The 18,741-nt window shown below is 44.9% G+C and overlaps 1 protein-coding gene and 1 long non-coding RNA gene across 2 annotated transcripts in view; one reads left to right on the forward strand and one right to left on the reverse strand.

Moving 5' to 3' along the window:
- The first annotated feature begins 5,733 nt into the window (after positions 1-5,733).
- Positions 5,734-9,540, forward strand: LOC144591922 (uncharacterized). Its single transcript, XR_013547044.1, has 3 exons — positions 5,734-5,779; positions 7,831-7,930; positions 9,327-9,540. It is a non-coding gene; the product is annotated as an uncharacterized LOC144591922 (long non-coding RNA).
- Positions 9,384-18,741, reverse strand: part of rgp1 (GP1 homolog, RAB6A GEF complex partner 1) — a 34,490-nt gene continuing 25,132 nt past the window's right edge. Inside the window, exon 8 of the mRNA XM_078395939.1 lies at positions 9,384-9,616. Within this exon, the coding sequence (XP_078252065.1) occupies positions 9,567-9,616 (50 nt within the window). The 3' untranslated portion in view covers positions 9,384-9,566. The remainder of the gene's footprint in view (positions 9,617-18,741) is intronic.

Consider the following 18,741-nt stretch of genomic DNA (forward strand, 5'->3'; position numbering starts at 1 on the left):
CAGAGTGAGGCCACACACAACCTGGAGGAGCAGCACCTCATATTTTGCTTGGGTAGCAAAACGGCATGAACATTGAATTTCACAATCTTAGGCAACCAACCTAAAAACAACCCACCTCCTTTCCTCTGCAGACTTTATTCGCCCTCTCTTCCTTGTTTCCCACCTGGTTGCACTCACATTTCTCTTTTCTCCTTCCCGTTCCACCTATATTCCTTCCTCTGGCTTCTTTTTTTATCTTCTTATCTCACACTTTTTGTCTTTTCATCTCCGTCTACCCATCTGCCAATCTAAAACTAGTCTCACCTGTATCCACCTATCACTTATAGATTGACACAATGCGCTGGAGTAACTCAGTGGGTCAGGCAGCATCTCTGGAGAAAAAGGATGGGTGATGTTTTGGGTCGCAACCCTTCTTCAGACTGAAAGCAGTGGGGAGGGGGGGATCTGGAGGGAGGAAAAGCCCAGAACAAATCAAGGGCGGCACAAATGACCAAGAAAGGGTGGAGCTGGTGAAGAGGTGATGACGAGAGGAATACAGGGGTGCGAACAGTGGAACTAGTAGGACCACTCGGGTGGGGTAGGGGGGGAGAAGAGAGTGAATGCTGGGATTACTTGAGGTTAGAGCAATCAATGTTCATACCGCTCGGTGGTAGGCTGCCCAGATGAAATATCTGGTGCTGTTCCGCTAATTTGTGGAGGAGGCCCAGGACAGACGATCAGTATGGGAACGGGACGGGAGTAAAAATGTTTGGCAACTGGGAGATCACATAGGTCAAGGCGGACTGAGCATAAGTGTTCAGTGACATGGTCATCCATTACCATACTGATCTTATAAGAAAATAACTGCAGATGCTGGTACAAATCGATTTATTCACAAAATGCTGGAGTAACTCAGCAGGTCAGGCAGCATCTCGGGAGAGAAGGAATGGGTGACGTTTCTGATCTTTCTGTCCTGGGCCTCCTCCACTGTCAGAATAAAGGGCCCTGACCTGAAACGTCACCCATCTCCAGAGATGCTGCCTGATGCTCCCTGACCAACTCAGTAACCTGTACCTGCCTTCTCTCCATACCCCCTGATCCCTTTAGCCACAAGGGCCACATCTAACTCCCTCTTAAATATAGCCAATGAACTGGCCTCAACTACCTTCTGTGGCAGAGAATTCCACAGACTCACCACTCTCTGTGTGAAGAAATGTTTTCTCATCTCGGTCCTAAAAGACTTCCCCCTTATCCTTCAGCTGTGACCCCTGGTTCTGGACTTCCCCAACATTGGGAACAATCTTCCCGCATCTAGCCTCTCCAACCCCTTAAGAATTTTATATGTTTCTATAAGATCCCCCCTCAGTCTTCTAAATTCCAGCGAGTATAAGCCCAGTCTATCCAGTCTTTCTTCATATGAAAGTCCTGCCATCCCAGGGATCAATCTGGTGAGCCTTCTCTGTACTCCATCCTGCCAGGATGGTACTGAGAACTTCAAAGTCATGTACCAGGAGCATTTAGTAGCCCTGTGTAAGTGGTGTAAAGAACACAAATCCTCACAAACTACCTAGCTGCCTATTCTGTCAGCCGCATCGTGCCCCATCTGTGGAAGAGTTGGTGGTCTCATTAGCAACCTCACATCACATGTAACTAGTGTGGCAACAACTCTTCCTCATTCTGACGGACTGCCTAAGAGGAAGAGTTAAAAAATCCACAAGATTATTTTGCAACTTTTGGAACCGTGACACCATAGCATACATCCCGAATTCTTAGTAAACCTCAACCAATCTTTGTGCCTACCTCAGCCTGAGAATCCACTAGTTTAAATGTCATTAACCCTAAATTACCAATGGTGAGTCCATGTAGGCTGAAGTTAAAAAAATAATTCTCCAAGGACTAAGTTTAATAAATAAACAATTCACCTTTACCTTGGTGACATATTTATCTTCTCCCACATGTTGTCTCTAGGTTGTGGCCATGATAGTTTACCAGTTCTAAGAATGAAATACTTTGTTTCATCTAAGCTGTCATCATTCAATGAGGCATTACATTGTTTGGTTTCAATTTGCTTAGCTGGCATCTTGTGAGAACATTTCACTGCGATCCCCCTTGCAAGACAGAGATGACAGAAGAAGACAATCTCTTTGTTCTTTGCAGAAATGAAACCAGACTGACCATCATCAGGGCCGTATACATTCCCCCACAGGCTAATGCTAACCTAGCGCTAGCACAGCTGCACTCGGCCATCAGCAAGCAGCAGGATGCCCACCCCAACGGTGCCTTCATTGTTGCAGGGGACTTCAATCAGGTCGACCTACGAGCCACGCTCCACAAATTCCATCAGCATGTGCAGTGCCCTACCAGGGGCTCAAACACGCTGGATAAGGTGTATACGAACGTAAAGAACGCCTACAGAGCTCTCCCCTGCCCACCCCTGGGACAATCCGATCACCTCTCACTGTTTCTACTGTCCGCATACAAACCCCTCATCCGCAAGACCAAACCCACAATAAAGACGGTCAAAATATGGCCCGAGGATGCCACCCTACAACTCCAGGACTGCTTTGATCGCACCGACTGGGACCTGTTTGCACAAAAGGCCACCTGTGGTTCAGAGGTAGACTTGGAGGAATACACATCCACTGTGCTCTCTTACATCAACTGCTGTGTGGAGAATGTCACGGAGGACAAGGAGATAAAGATGTTCCCAAACCGGAAACCCTGGATGAATAAGGAGGTACAGAACCTGCTGAGGGCACGCAACAATACCTTTAAATCTGGTGACACTTCAGCATACAGTGTTGCCAGGTCAAACCTGAACAAAGGTATTAAAAGGGCCAAAGACACCCACAGGCAACGGGTGGAAGACCACTTCAACACCATGGACACCAGAAGCATGTGGCAGGGTGTCAGTGACATCACTGGCTACAAGAGCAGCCCTGCCTGCCCCTACAGCGATATGGCACAGACCAACAAGCTTAACACCTTCTTTGCCCGCTTCGAAACTGGCAACACCACCTTGAGTGGAAGAACCCCAGCCGAGGCGGAGGGACTGGTCTTGCAACTGAGCACACAGGAGGTACAACGCGCTCTGCAAAGGGTCAACCCACGCAAGGCTGCAGGCCCGGATGGAGTTCAAGGAAGGGTACTGAAGGACTGTGCTGAACAGCTGGCTGAGATATTAACCAGGATCTTTAACCTGTCACTATCTCTGGCTACGGTTCCCAAGTGCCTGAAGTCGGCTATCATAGTTCCGGTGCCGAAAAAAGCAAAGATCTCCAACCTGAATGACTACCGCCCGGTTGCCCTAACGCCGATAGTCATGAAGTGCTTTGAAAGGCTGGTCCTCTCACACATCAAATCCAGCATCCCTGACTCACTGGACCCACATCAATTTGCATACAGGGCAAATAGATCCACAGAGGACGCCATCTCTCTGGCTCTTCACACTGTCCTGACTCACCTAGAGAGACAGGGCACGTACGTGAGGATGCTATTCATAGACTATAGCTCTGCCTTCAACACGGTCATCCCCACCAAGCTCATCACCAAACTCCACCAGCTAGGCCTCAGCTCATCGTTATGCGACTGGATCCTGGACTTCCTGCTGGAGCGACCGCAGGCAGTGAGAATGGGCCCGCACCTGTCCTCCACTATCACCCTGAGTACCGGCACACCACAGGGCTGTGTTCTGAGCCCCATGCTCTACTCCCTCCTCACACACGACTGTGTTCCTGCATTTGACACCAACATCATTGTCAAGTTTGCAGACGACACAATGGTGATCAGGCTGATCACCAACGGTGATGAAACAAAATACAGAGCAGAGGTGCAGAACCTGGCGGACTGGTGCTCGGATAACAACCTGTCCCTAAATACCACCAAGACCAAGGAGCTGATCATCAACTTCTGTAGGTCACATAACGGGGAATATGCCCCGATCTCTATCAACGGGAACAGTGTGGAGAGAGTGTCCAGCTTCAAGTTTCTGGGCACTCACATTTCGGAGGACTTAACATGGTCCAATAACACTGCTGCGCTGGTCAAGAAGGCACAGCAAAGACTGTTCTACCTAAGAACACTGAAAAAGTCTGGTCTACCCCAACAGCTGCTGACGACCTTCTACCGCTGCACCATAGAGAGCATCCTAACGCATGGCATCCCTGTGTGGTACCTCAGCTGCACGGAGGCAGAAAGGAAAGCTCTACAGCGGGTAGTCCATAGAGCTCAGGGGGCCATCGGAACACAGCTACCAGACTTGGAGGGCATCTACAACACACGATGCCTCAGAAAAGCCACCAGCATCCACAAAGACCCTTCACACCCCTGCAACAGTCTGTTCGAACTCCTTCCATCGGGCAGACGATACAAGGCATTCTACGCCCGCTCCTCCAGACTCAGGAACAGCTTCATTCCCAGGGCCATAGCTGCTATGAACCGGTCCTGCTGAGCCGGATGGTCACAACGCATAGTGATCCGGCACAGATTAACTTGCACTTTATCCTGTCTAAAACTGTTACAATTGTTTTGTTGGGTTGCTGTTGTCTAAATTAATTAAACTATTGCATCGTATGGGAGGCGCATTCCCAATCTCGTTGTACCCCTGGGTACAATGACAATAAAGATATATTGTATTGTATTGTATTGTACAATCTTTATTGAATGAAGTAACCCATATTTTTTCCCATATATCAAAACAATTTTGAAGTGGCTCCATCCATCCAAATGTTATCATAGAGTGATACAGTGTGGAAACAGGCACTTCAGCCCAACTTGCCCACACCGACCGACATGTCCCAGCTACACTAGTCCCACCTGCCTGCGTTTGCCCCATATCTCCCTAGACCTGTCCTACCCATGTGCCTGTCTAAATGTTTCTTAAATGTTGCGACTACCTCCTCTGGCAGCTTGTTCCATACACCTACCGCCGTTTGCGTGAAAAAGTAATCCCTCAGATTCTTATTAAATCTTCCCAACCCCCACCCCACCTCTCTCCCCTCACCTTAAACCTACGTCCTCTGGTTTTCGATTCCCCTACTAAGGGCAAGAGACCATATGCATCTACCCAATCTATTCTTCTCATGATTTTGTACACCTTTATTAGATCACCCATCTTCGTGCGCTCCAAGGAATAGAGTCCCCGTTTGCACAACCTCTCCCCATAGCTCAGGCTTTTGAGTCCTGGCAACATCCTCGTAAATCTATCTTGAAGGAAATATTTATCAAAGAATCACCCCATTACAGAAAGGGTGTGGAGGCTTTAGAGAAGGTGCAGAAGAGGTATATCATGATGCCACCTGGATTAGAGGGTATTACCTATAAGGAGAGGTTGGACAAACTTAGATTGATTTTTCTGGAATATTAGTGTTGAGGGGTGATTGAGGGATTCCCCCTCTTGCTTCGCTGTGGCCCTGCAATTTATTCTCTCCTCTTTGAATCTTTTGGCCCTAATCTACACCAACGGGTAATTTATAATGGCCAGGCACCGGCCAGCACATTTTTTGGGATGTGGTAGCAAACAAGAACACTCAATGGAAACATTCAAACTCCTCACAGCATCAAAGCCAGGTTGCTGGAGTCCAGAAGCAGCAGCCATTAGTGCTTTATCACCATTCTGTGGTGAATCCCTTTGCAATTGATCCTTCCCCGTGACCTTGCATTTGGGACACATTTATAACATGTTGCGCAACTGGTCACAAGGAGTGTGCCTGTCTGAGAATACCAACTCAGTTTTCTCATTTCTCTCTAGTTGAGAGAAACAGCACAGCCTAAGAGATTCAGGATCAGGTCATTTAATCGGGTAAGGCTAGGAAGATCAATTTTTTTTAATTTAATACTGATCTAAATGCAACATCACAGCAGAAGCAGCAAAACCTCTGCTTAAGCATGTGATTTGGAGTGGAAATAAAATCTGATAATTCTTTGTTAGACCTTAGAGTCATTTTAACTGTACTGCATGATTCTGCACAAATGTCTCTCCCCCTGCAGTAGCTCACGATTGAGCAACACTGGGTGTTTGCGACATTTGTCGAGGATGAAAAACCATTGTCTGCTTGCTCTATTGATAAAAATACATTTGTTCAATCTAAGCTTATGCATAAATTTACAAACATTGAGAGGGTACTTGTTTTTTGTTCTTCGGTTGAAGCTTATTATTATCCCGTCTACCGAGGTACAGCAAAAAGCTTTGCTTTGCGTGCTATCCGATCAAATCAGATATTAATATATAAAAATACAATCAAGCTAAACTCAAGTACAAAAGATAGAGCAAAGGAAAAGATGCAGAATGGAGAACATAGTCCTCAATTCCAGAGACAAAGTCCACTGTCCACAATGGGCTAGATGTGAATTGAACCCTAGCTTAGGGAAGGACCATTCAGAGGCCAGTGACAGAAGGGAAGATGTTTCTGAGTCTCGTAGTGCTCGCTTTCAAGCTTCTGTATCTTCGGCTCGGGAGCAAGAAGAAGGAATGACCGAGGATGGACAAGTGTTTGATTATATGTTGGCTGCTTTTCTGAAGCAGCAAGAAATGTAGATGGGGGGTCATAGTCTGTGTGATGGAATAGGCTACATCCGCAACTCTTCAATTTAATGGGGTCTTGGGAAGAACTGTTCCCAAGCCAACATGGAATGCAGCCTGACTGTATTCTTTCTATGGTGATTCTATGGTATTCTTTCTATAAGTTTATACATCTGGAGACATGGCAAATTTGTTCCGTCTCCTGAAGAAGTAGAGGTGTTGGTGTGCCTTCTTGGCAATCACTTCATTGTGTTTGGTCCACATTGAATGGGTATTTTTAAGGCAGATATAGATAGATTCTTGATTAGTACGGGTGTCAGGGGTTATGGGGAGATGGCAGGAGAAAGGGGTTTAGAGGGAAAGATGATTGAATGATGGAGTAAACTTGTTGGATCAAATGGCATAATTCTGCTCCTATCACTTATGAACATGACAGATCATTGGTAATATTTACGCCAATATTGAAGTTCTCAGCCATTTCCACTTCAGCACCATTGATGCCGAATGGGGCATGTACTCCATCACACTTCCTGAAGTCAATAACTAGCTCCTTCATCTTGCTGACATTGAGGGAGAGGTTTTGTCCTGACACCATGTTACTGTTCTCTATCTCCTTCCTGCTCTCTATCTCACCATTGTTCATGATTTGGCCCCCCACAGCAATGTCTGAAAACTTGTAAATCTGCAAAGTTGTAGATGGAATTAGAGTTTTTTAGGATTACTTCCCTGTTTCAGTAAAGTTGCAGCAAAATTCTCCACAAGGTCAAATTGCTGACAACAGATTCAACCCTGTTAGATTTGTTCACTTTAGTACCCTGACACTAACCTCTTCCTCAAGAAATATTGTACACTCAACACTCCTAGTATACGGACAACCTTACCATCAGTTGGAACGGTATCCAGACATATAGTACAACAGTGAAGAAGTTTAAATTTGTGTTAGTCTCCCATCAGAGGGTGACAGGGGCAACTTAAAGGGAGAATTTTCCATTACGTTGCCTCCTGTTACACAAAGTAACTACTGGCCTCTTTACATGACTCGAAGATCTCACAAAGTTCTCCTTCCATCCTCTCCCCGTGGATGGAAGGAGAACTCTCAGCAAAACCAAAAGGATCACATTTTGTGTTGGCATGGAGCAGTGAGTGACAATTGGCCTCAGCTGCCAAACAAGCACTTTCACCGATTGAAGTAGAAACAGAAAATGGCATAAATACTCAGTAGGTCAGGCAGTTTCAGTGGAAAGAAACAAGGTTAATAGTTCAGGCCAGTGAAAGTCATATAAACTGCCTGATGTGTGAGATATTAACACCATTTTCTGTTTTCTTCCTAGCTTTCCAACCTCTACAACATTCTGCTTTTGAATCGAAGAAAGACACACAAAATCTGGAGTAACTCAGTGGGTCAGGCAGCAGCATCTCTGGAGAAAAGGAGTAGGTGATGTTTTGGGTTGAGATTTGAATGTTAATTTCATAAGTTCATATTCATAATTCATATTCATTTGCTGGAAGACTTATTGTTTTGTTATGTTTCTCCCATCTCTGTCATTATTGTCAAATATAGTTTTTATGCTTTAGTGAGATGTACTTTGGTATGAATCCCACCTTTGAGTTGAAACATTCTAACCTCAAGTTCCATTTCATCACAATTTATTTCACTAAGAAGTCTCTCCACAATCAGTAAATAGGAGCTATCTAAATATAAAAAATCATGGCCTTTTATATCACTGTTCTTGAAATTATTATTTATTGTTTGTTTGTTCCTTTTTTATGTCCTTGTATAGGACTCTCTGTTTTCCTTGACCTTATGGCTGCCAAATACAGCATTCTATTTCTGTCCTATTAAAAATACAAGTTGAATGTTGCTGGATGCAATACAGAAGCAAATGATGTATCAAGATGTCAAGGGCTTCCCTATTTTATTGGAAACCCACTAACCTTTGATCTCCTTTTGAACTATTCAATAACCAACTAAACATTTTTTTATCCTCTATTATTATTCCTTTGCTGAACTTTCATTTTCCCTTTTGGAGATGACCAATAATTCAAGTCATTCAACTGCAGGATTTTTTTATAAAGTCAAGTCTTATCTTGACCACAGACATTTTCACTGCAGTGACTGGATAGCAATTAGAAATAAGTATTGGATAGATTTGCCAAGAATCAAGAATGTTGTTCCGGGTCGAGACTCTTCTTCAGACTGGTTAGGGATAAGGAAACGAGAGATATAGACGGTGATGTGCAGAGATAAAGAACAATGAATGAAAGATATGCAAAAAAGTAGTGTCTTTCATTCATTGTTCTTTATCTCTCCACATCACTGTCTATGTCTCTCATTTCCCTTATCCCTAACCAGTCTGAAGAAGGGTCTCGACCCGAAACGTCACCCATTCTTTCTCTCCAGAGACGCTGCCTGTCCTGTTGAGTTACTGCAGCTTTTTGTGTCTATCTTTGGTTTAAACCAGCATCTGCCATTCCTCCTTAAACATCAGGAATGTTGTGAGCAGTCCAAATGTCTCCTGTGGCAGGGAATCTAATCTGGGATTATTTGGTTCTGATTGGTTCAGTGCTTGGCTGATGGAGTCAATGGAAGGGAGGTCGGTTTGCTTGGTGGTTGTCGCTATGTCCACAACTCCGCGATTTCTTGCGGCCTTGGATGGAGCTGTTCCCAAACCATGCTACGATGCATCCCGATAAAATGCTTTCAATGGGGATGTGAACCAAGGAATTGTGAAGGGAATAGGCAATGGTGGAGGCACACGACAGAAAAATTAGTGTAAGAATTGAAGTTAAATTTTGATCTATTTTAATACATCACATATTTTTGCAGTCCAGTAGTTGGCAATTTTATTAAGCAACAAGCTACTTTCGGTGAGGCTGGTAACAACCGCAAATAATCTTCAGACACCCGCCAAACAGTCTGCAGTTGTTTGGAAGATTGAACCTCCACTGGTCTTCACACATGGAGCAGCAAAAGTTCAAGTACCTTGTTCTCTCCTTCCTGGCGTTAATACCTGGATTCCATGCTGAATGCTTCCAACACGATGCAGGTAACGTTGTAGTAGTTAAACTATTTTTCCTTTATATCCTTCATGAGTAACGTGTTTTTGTTCCAACTTACTATTGTTTTAACAGGGAATAAATTCATAATAGATAAACCTCTGCTCTGTATATATTACGGAGACACAAGAAAATGGAGGCATTAGGATTCTTAGAGCTGCTTGTTCTGGAGCCTACCAGGGAGAAGACAATTCTGGATTTAGTGTTGTGTAATGAACTGGATTTGATAAGGGAACTCAAGGGAAAAGAGCCATTAGGAGACAGTGATCATAATATGATAAGTTTTAATCTAAAATCTGAGAGGGAGAAGGGAAAATCGGCAGTTGAGCAAAGGGGATAATGGAGGCAAGAGAGAGGAACTGGTCAGAGTTGACTGGAAAGAGACCCTAGCAGGGAAGATGGTGGAACAGCAATGACAGGTATTCCTGGGAATAATACAGAAGGTGCAGGATCAGTTCATCTCAAAGAGGTGGAAAGATTTTAAGGGGAGCAAGAGGCGACCGTGGCTGACAAGGGAAGTCGAGGACAGTATAAAAATAAAAGAGAAGGGGTATAACATTGCAAAGAAGAGGGGGAAGCCAAAGGATTGGGACTCATTTAAAAAGCAACAGAAGATAACTAAAAAGGCAATACGGGGAAAAAAGATGAGGTACGAAGGTATGCTAGCAAAAGGAGGATAGTAAAAGCTTCTTTAGGTATGTGAAGAGGGAAACAAATAGTTAAGGCAAATGTGGGCCCCTTGAAGACAGAAGCAGGTGAATTTATTATTGGGAACAAGGAAATGGCAGATGAGTTGAACCTGTACTTTGGATCTGTCTTCACTAAGGAAGACAATCTCCCAGATGTTCTAGTGGCCAGAGATCCTAGGGTGATGGAGGAACTGAAGAAAATTCACATTAGGCAGGAAATGGTGTTGGGTAGATGGGACTGAAGGCTGATAAATCCCCGGAGCCTGATGGTCTGCATCCCAGGGTACTTAAGGAGGTGGCTCTAGAAATCGTGGACTCATTAGTGATCATTTTCCAATGTTCAATAGATTCAGGATCAGTTCCTGTGGATTGGAGGGTAGCTAATGTTATCCCACTTTTTAAGAAAGGAGGGAGAGAGAAAACAGGAAATTATAGACCAGTTAGTCTGACATCGGTGGTGGGGAAGATGCTGGAGTCAATTATAAAAGACGAAATTGCGGAGTATTTGGAGCAAAGAGGTCCTTCTGCAGTTGTACAGGGCCCTAGTGAGACCGCACCTGGAGTACTGTGTGCAGTTTTGGTCTCCAAATTTGAGGAAGGATATTCTTGCTATTGAGGGTAGGTTTACTAGGTTAATTCCCGGAATGGTGGGACTGTCATATGTTGAAAAACTGGAGTGACTAGGCTTGTATACACTGGAATTTAGAAGGATGAGAGGGGATCTTATCGAAACGTATAAGATTATTAAGGGGTTGGACACATTAGAGGCAGGAAACATGTTCCAATGTTGGGGGAGTCCAGAACCAGGGGCCACAGTTTAAGAATAAGGGGTAGGCCATTTAGAACTGAGATGAGGAAAAATGTTTTCAGTCAGAGAGTTGTGAATCTGTGGAATTCTCTGCCTCAGAAGGCAGTGGAGGCCAATTCTCTGAATGCATTCAAGAGAGAGCTAGATAGAGCTCTTAAGGATAGCGGAGTCAGGGGGTATGGTGAGAAGGCAGGAACGGGGTACTGATTGAGAATGATCAGCCATGATCACATTGAATGGCGGTGCTGGCTCGAAGGGCCGAATGGCCTCCTCCTGCACCTATTGTCTATTGTCTTTAGCAGTAAAATGATTTTTCCAAGTCAGCATGGATTTACGAAGGGGAAATCATACTTGACTAATCTTCTGGAATTTCTTGTGGATGTAACTAGGAAAATTGACTGTGGAGAGCCAGTGGATGTAGTATACCAGGACTTTTAGAAGGCCTTCGACAAGGTCCCACATAGGAGATTAGTGGGCAAAATTAGAGCACATGGTATTGGGGGTAAGGTACTGACATGGATAGAACATTGGTTGGCAGACAGGAAACAAAGAGTAGGGATTAACGGGTCCCTTTCAGAATGGCAGGCAGTGACCAGTGGGGTACCGCAAGGCTCGGTGCTGGGACCGCAGCTATTTACAAAATACATTAATGACTTGGATGAAGTGATTAAAAGTAACATTAGCAAATTTGCAGATGACACAAAGCTGGGTGGCAATATGAACTGTGACGAAGATGCTATGAGGTTGCGGGGTGACTTGGACAGATCGTGTGAGTGGGCAGATGCATGGCAGATGCAGTTTAATGTGGATAAATGTGAGGTTATCCATTTTGGTGGTAAGAACAAGAGGGCAGATTATTATCTGAATGGTGTCAAGTTAGGAAAAGGGAAAGTACAACGAGATCTGGGTGTCCTAGTTCATCAGTCACTGAAAGGAAGCATGCAGGTACAGCAGGCAGTGAAGAAAGCCAATGGAATGTTGGCCTTCATAACAAGAGGAATTGAGTATAGGAGCAAAGAGGTCCTTCTGCAGTTGTACAGGGCCCTAGTGAGACCACACCTGGAGTATTGTGTGCAGTTTTGGTCTCCAAATTTCAGGAAGGCCATTCTTGCTATTGAGGGCGTGCAGCGTGGGTTCACGAGGTTAATTCCTGGAATGGCAGGACTGTCGTATGTTGAAAGACTGGAGCGACTGGGATTGTATACACTGGAATTTAGAGGATGAGAGGGGATCTTATTGAAACCTAAAAGATTATTAAGGGATTGGATACTCTAGAGGCAGGAAACATGTTCCCGATGTTGGGGGAGTCCCGAACCAGGGGCCACAGTTTAAGAATAAGGGGTAGGCCATTTAGAACGGAGATGAGGAAAAACTTTTTCAGTCAGAGTTGTGAATCTGTGGAATTCTCTGCCTCAGAAGGTAGTGGAGGCCAATTCTCTGAATGCATTCAAGAGCGAGCTAGATAGAGCTCTTAAGGATAGTGGAGTCAGGGGGTATGGGGAGAAGGCAGGAATGGGGTACTGATTGTGCATGATCAGCCATGATCACGGTGAATAGTGGTGCTGACTCAAAGGGCCGAATGGCCTACTCCTGCACCTATTGTCTGTGGTGTTGGGATCTTGAGTAAAGCACAAAGTGCTGGAGTAACTCAGTGGGTCAGGCAGCATCTGTGAAGGACATGAATAGGCAATGCTTCATGTCGGGGATCTTATTCAGACTGATTATAACGGGGGAGGGGGAGAAAGCTGGAAAAGTGGTGGGGGCAGGTCAAAGTGTGTCAATTCAGAGGTGGATGGAGGTGAGGGGGAAGGGGTTTATTTGGAAGATGTGTGGACAGGGGGTAAAGATGAAAAGGCAGGCATGTGAGTGAGGTCAAAAACAAAAAGAGGAAAAGATCCGAGCGCTTGGGGGTCAAAAATGTACACACACAAAATTACAGCTTCAAGCCTCTTTTAGTGCATTTCAAAGTAAAAACAGGCATTACAAAATAATGTGAATATGTCACTGTACACTAATAACATTTAGAAGTAAATTCGCACATTAATTGATAATTGATAATCAGCCCAAAATGGTGGTAATTGGCTTTTCTGCTGTGTTTTATATTTTAACCCTGTCTTAATTCATTTAGTTATATAATCTTGCACTTAAATTTAATATTTACTCATTACAGTTCCACCGCTGATTTTCTGGCACTCTTGGTTCCAGAGCTTTGCTGGTTTATCCAACAGGCGAAGGAAGTCGGCTATGGGGATAGATTTGCTGGCTCCAGCTGGAGTTCCAGAGCCCCGGCCGCACATGGCAAATTCAACCCACCGATCGGCCGTGGAAGCCCCGATGAGGTTGAGATTAGCTGCCTTGCCCAGCCTAGGTGCCACATTTTCGGGTAGACTCCACGGCGTGGGCGATTTCTCGCATACCCCCTAGCGACCTAGTGTTCATTACAAGTCTATACATCGTTTATTTTTTTATTTATTTTTTTCGATCCGATTTCTCCGTTTATTTGGCAAAGTGAAAAAAGCAGAAACCATGCAAAATGGATTTTAAAAACGTGGAAATCCACGGAAACGCGGAAAATTCACATGCCTGAAAGGGGACAAAATGGTGTCAGATATGGAGATAAGAGAAGTGAGATGTAAAACCAGAGGGAGGGATATAGATGGAAGTGAATGGGTGGGAAGAGGTTAAATTGGTTAGCAACAGGGAGATCCAGCAGGCCTGGTGGACCAAGTGCGATTGTTCGATGAAATAAAACAATTCTCGCAATGTAAAGGAGGACACATCAGGAGCAGCAAATACACTAGATGAGGTTTGAGGTGGAGCACATGAACTTCTGTCTCACCCGAATGGGCTGCTGGGAGGAGTCGGTTACCTGGCCAGGAGACGGTTTTGGTAGAAAGGGATGAGTGAACTGAGGAGTCGCAATGGTGGAGGCACATGAGAGAAAGGTTGGCGTAGGAATGGGAAGGGGAGTTAAAACAGTAAGCAACTGGGAGATCCAGTGGGCCTAGGTGGTCCATGCACAAGTGTTCAACCTACCATCCCAAACTCCCCCCCCCCCCACACACAATGATTTTCCCCAGCAACCATATGAGATGTAACAGTTGTCCATACACCCCTCCCCTCACCTCACCTCCATCCGGAAGCCCTACGCTTTGTCCCACCCTCTACTAGAATCAGCCTGAAGTAGGGACCCAACCTGAATTTTTGCCTATTCATGTCCACCACAGATGTTGCCTGACCCACTGAATTACCGCAGTGCTTTATTTTATTGGTATATATTAAACTGTATTTTAAGACTAATCACAATAAAATATGTAACAAAGTGGATAAACATTTTATAGTCTAGCATTTCAAAAATTAGTTGTCTGGTTAGATTTCTAATCACTTTTTAAAATATAGTATACATGTTCCTATAAGAAGTGTCCTATGCTTTATTATAAAGAATACGTCTGATGGTAAATCTATTTAATATTGCAAAAAATAGATTTCCATACAATAATCAGTGAGCCTGATAGTAGGTTTATTATCTGAATGGTGTTGTTAAGAAAAGGGGAAGTACAAGGAGATCTGGGTGTCCCTATACATCAGTCACTGAAAGTAAGCATGCAGGTACAGCAGGCAGTGAAGAAAGCCAATGGAATGTTGGCCTTCATAACAAGAGGAGTTGAGTATAGGAGCAAAGAAGTCCTTCTGCAGTTGTACAGGGCCCTGGTGAGACCACACCTGGAGTATTGTGTGCAGTTTTGGTCTCCAAATTTGAGGAAGGACATTCTTGCTATTGAGGGAGTGCAGCCTAGGTTCACAAGGTTAATTCCTGGGATGGCGGGACTGTCGTATGTTCAAAGAATGGAGTGACTGGGCTTGTATACACTGGAATTTAGAAAGATGAGAGGGGATCTTATTGAAACATATAAGATTATTAAAAGATTTGACACGCTAGAGGCAGGAAACATGTTCCCAATGTTGGGGGAGTCCAGAACCAGGGGCCACAGTTTAAGAATAAGGGGTGGGCCATTTAGAACGGAGATGAGGAAAAACTTTTTCACCTAGAGTTGTGAATCTGTGGAATTCTCTGCCTCAGAAGGCAGTGGAGGCCGATTCTCTGGATGTTTTCAAGAGAGAGTTAGATAGAGTACTTAAAGGTAGCAGAGTGAAGGGAATATGGGGAGAAGGCAGGAACGGGGTACTGATTGTGGATGATCAGCCATCACAGTGAATGGCGGTACTGGCTCAAAGGGCTGAATGGCCTACACCTGCACCTATTGTTTATTGCCTATTGATTTGACCTATGGACTTTTTCTTTGGATAAATCGTGCCATGATTTCAATGGGATATTATATTCCAGCTATCTATTCTGCCAAAAAATGCACTTGTGTTTTCCAGATATGTGCAATCTGCTTAAAAAGTTAGCTAAAGATAATGTGTGGGTGACCAAAGAGTGTTATCAATGCAGATGCATCTCTAAAGGCCAAGTTGTTTGCTGCGACATGTAAGTGATTTATTGATCTGTCACTGAAACATGAATACTGAATGTAATGCCAGTTAGCTGGAAGTTACAAAACAAAAATACAATTTGCTTTTGGTAATACCTTCAATCAACAAAGCCGATATATGATTTCTAGAAGCATGAGGGAATTGGTTGGCAGATTTGGTAAGACAGGCAAAAATATTAACAAGGATTTTCTTTCTAAATGTGTGGCGATCGATGACGCTATTAATGCAGGAAGCTCATACCCATTTGCAAAGATTTAGTTTTTAGTTTTAGAGATACAGCGTGGAAACAGGCCCTTTCGGCCCACCGGGTCCGCGCTAACCAGCGATCCCCGCACATTAACCTATACCCACTAGGGACAATTTTTACATTTACCAAGCCAATTACAATATAAAATAGACAATAGGTGCAGGAGTGGGCCATTCGGCCCTTCGAGCCAGCACCGCCATTCGATGTGATCATGGCTGATCATTCTCAATCAGTACCCCGTTCCTGCTTTCTCCCCATCCCCCCTGACTCCGCTATCCTTAAGATCGATGACGCCATTATTGCCTGCAAACCTAATTAACCTACAAACCTGTCTTTGGAGTGGGGAGAAAACCGAAGATCTCAGAGAAAACCCACATAGGTCATTGCTAGAATGAACAAGCTCCATACAGACAGCAAACGTAGTCGGGATCGAGCCCGGGTCTCCAGCGATGCATTCGCTGCAAGGCAGCAACTCTACCGCTGTGCCCTAAAATTAAACGGACCAAATATTTTTGCCTTAGCAAATTCAATCATAATTTTCACATGGGAATAGATTTGCAGGCCGAAGAGCTGAGAAGTTAGACTGATTATTAGCTTGTTTAAAAAGCAATTGTGGACTTATTGGGCTTGCACCTATCCTGATGTCATGCACTTACAACCACCCTCCACGGCATGAATCCATGTGTGAAAAGGTACATCTTGACCAACCTTCAAGACCAACCTTCCCAAAGATTAATAAAATAAAATAGAACTGAGTGCAGAGCCATTTCTGTCTATGTAGTCCATTCTTGTGTCCCACATAAATATTCTCCCAGTCTACAATATGCACCATATTCATTTTGACACAAGGATTTGCAGATGCTGATTAAACGAAGACACAAAATAAGAATAAATATCACCAGCAATTTATCCTGGGCCATCCATGTCAAAGCTATGGCCAAGAAAGCACACCTACACCTCTACTTCCTTAAATGACATTGGAAATTTGGCATATCCCCAATAACCCTCACCAACTTCTACAGATGCACCATAGAAAGCATTTTATCTGGATGCATCACAGCATGGTTTGGCAACAGCTCCATGCTAGCATGCAGAAAATTGCAGTTGTGGACGAAGCCCTGGCCAACACACAAACCAGACTCCCCACAACTCAGTGCAATAGTCAAGTCAAGTCTAGTCCTGACCCGAAACGTCACCTATCCATTTTCTCCAGAGATGCTGCTTGACCCGCTCAATTACTCCAGCATTTTGTGTCTTTCTTAAACTAAACACTGAGATGCCAGTTCCTCCCACACAGCAGGGTGTCGGTATTGCTATGGTGAGGGAGGTTAGAGATGCTCTGGGTGCTGCTCCTGGGGCAGGGAACTTGGGTGCACTGGTGGACATGGTCCGTGAAGGTCATGTCCTTCGTTCGGATTGAGCCTGCCAGTGAGCAGTGCACCCGGTGACACAGAATATTCCCTCTGAACTTGTTTTCCCCAAGTCCGGAGATGGTGAGCAATGACGATGTGCAGGAGTCCTGCCCTTTTTTGCCTCAGGACCTGGCTGTGGCTGATGCTCTGGAGCTGGGGTCATTTTGGGCTATCCTTACATCTGATGCCCGAGTGGGAGAGGGTCTCTGCCTTGTTGCTGCCAACAGGCCCAACCTCCTCCACCGTGCTTGGAGATTAACCCTCCGTCACTGATCCTGGCGGTCGGAGGTGGGGCTGGCTGGCACGGCCAGTGCATCTGCAGCAATGAGTGGGATGGGCATATCGACCACCAGTGGCCTGTGCGCAGAGGGTAATGAGGAATTGGAGTATGGTGTGGGAGTCCGTGGACAGTGAGACAATGGACCGCCTTGAACCTCGCGTCGGGTATCCAGCTGTCCCTTTGAGCGATATCCAGATATTCCTGCGTGACACCAGGGGTAGCCGGGATAAAGCACAACTGGCTTCCGACCGCTGATCGGATTTGCCAGGACCAATGTCAAGATTCGTTCCAAAGGTTCTGACTTCCTGGAGCAAAGCCCATGTCTGTCTCTTCTGTCAGTAGTATACATGGAGGTCAACAAAATTGGGCAGCTGGAAAAAGAGGTGCTTCACTTGGTGTCTCGCCTGGGTTGAACCGTTGTTGGATAGCAGTAACGGGATCATTCCGAGTCAGCATGGATTTACGAAGGGGAAATCATGCTTGACAAATCTACTGGAATTTTTTGAGGATGTAACTAGGAAAATTGACAAGGGAGAGTCAGTGGATGTGGTGTACCTCGACTTTCAGAAAGCCTTCGACAAGGTCCCACATAGGAGATTAGTGGGCAAAATTAGGGCACATGGTATTGGGGGTAGGGTACTGACATGGATAGAAAATTGGTTGACAGACAGAAAGCAAAGAGTGGGGATAAATGGGTCCCTTTCGGAATGGCAGGCAGTGACCAGTGGGGTACCGCAAGGTTCGGTGCTGGGACCCCAGCTATTTACGATATACATTAATGACTTAGACGAAGGGATTAAAAGTACCATTAGCAAATTTGCAGATGATACTAAGTTGGGGGGTAGTGTGAATTGTGAGGAAGATGCAATAACGCTGCAGGGTGACTTGGACAGGTTGTGTGAGTGGGCGGATACATGGCAGATGCAGTTTAATGTAGGTAAGTGTGAGGTTATTCACTTTGGAAGTAAGAATAGAAAGGCAGATTATTATCTGAATGGTGTCAAGTTAGGAGGAGGGGGAGTTCAACGAGATCTGGGTGTCCTAGTGCATCAGTCAATGAAAGGAAGCATGCAGGTTCAGCAGGCAGTGAAGAAAGCCAATGGAATGTTGGCCTTCGTAACAAGAGGAGTTGAGTATAGGAGCAAAGAGGTCCTTCTACAGTTGTACCGGGCCCTGGTGAGACCGCACCTGGAGTACTGTGTGCAGTTTTGGTCTCCAAATTTGAGGAAGGATATTCTTGCTATGGAGGGCGTGC

This window comes from Rhinoraja longicauda, chromosome 1, assembly GCF_053455715.1.
Source record: "Rhinoraja longicauda isolate Sanriku21f chromosome 1, sRhiLon1.1, whole genome shotgun sequence".
Taxonomy (NCBI): domain Eukaryota; kingdom Metazoa; phylum Chordata; class Chondrichthyes; order Rajiformes; family Arhynchobatidae; genus Rhinoraja; species Rhinoraja longicauda.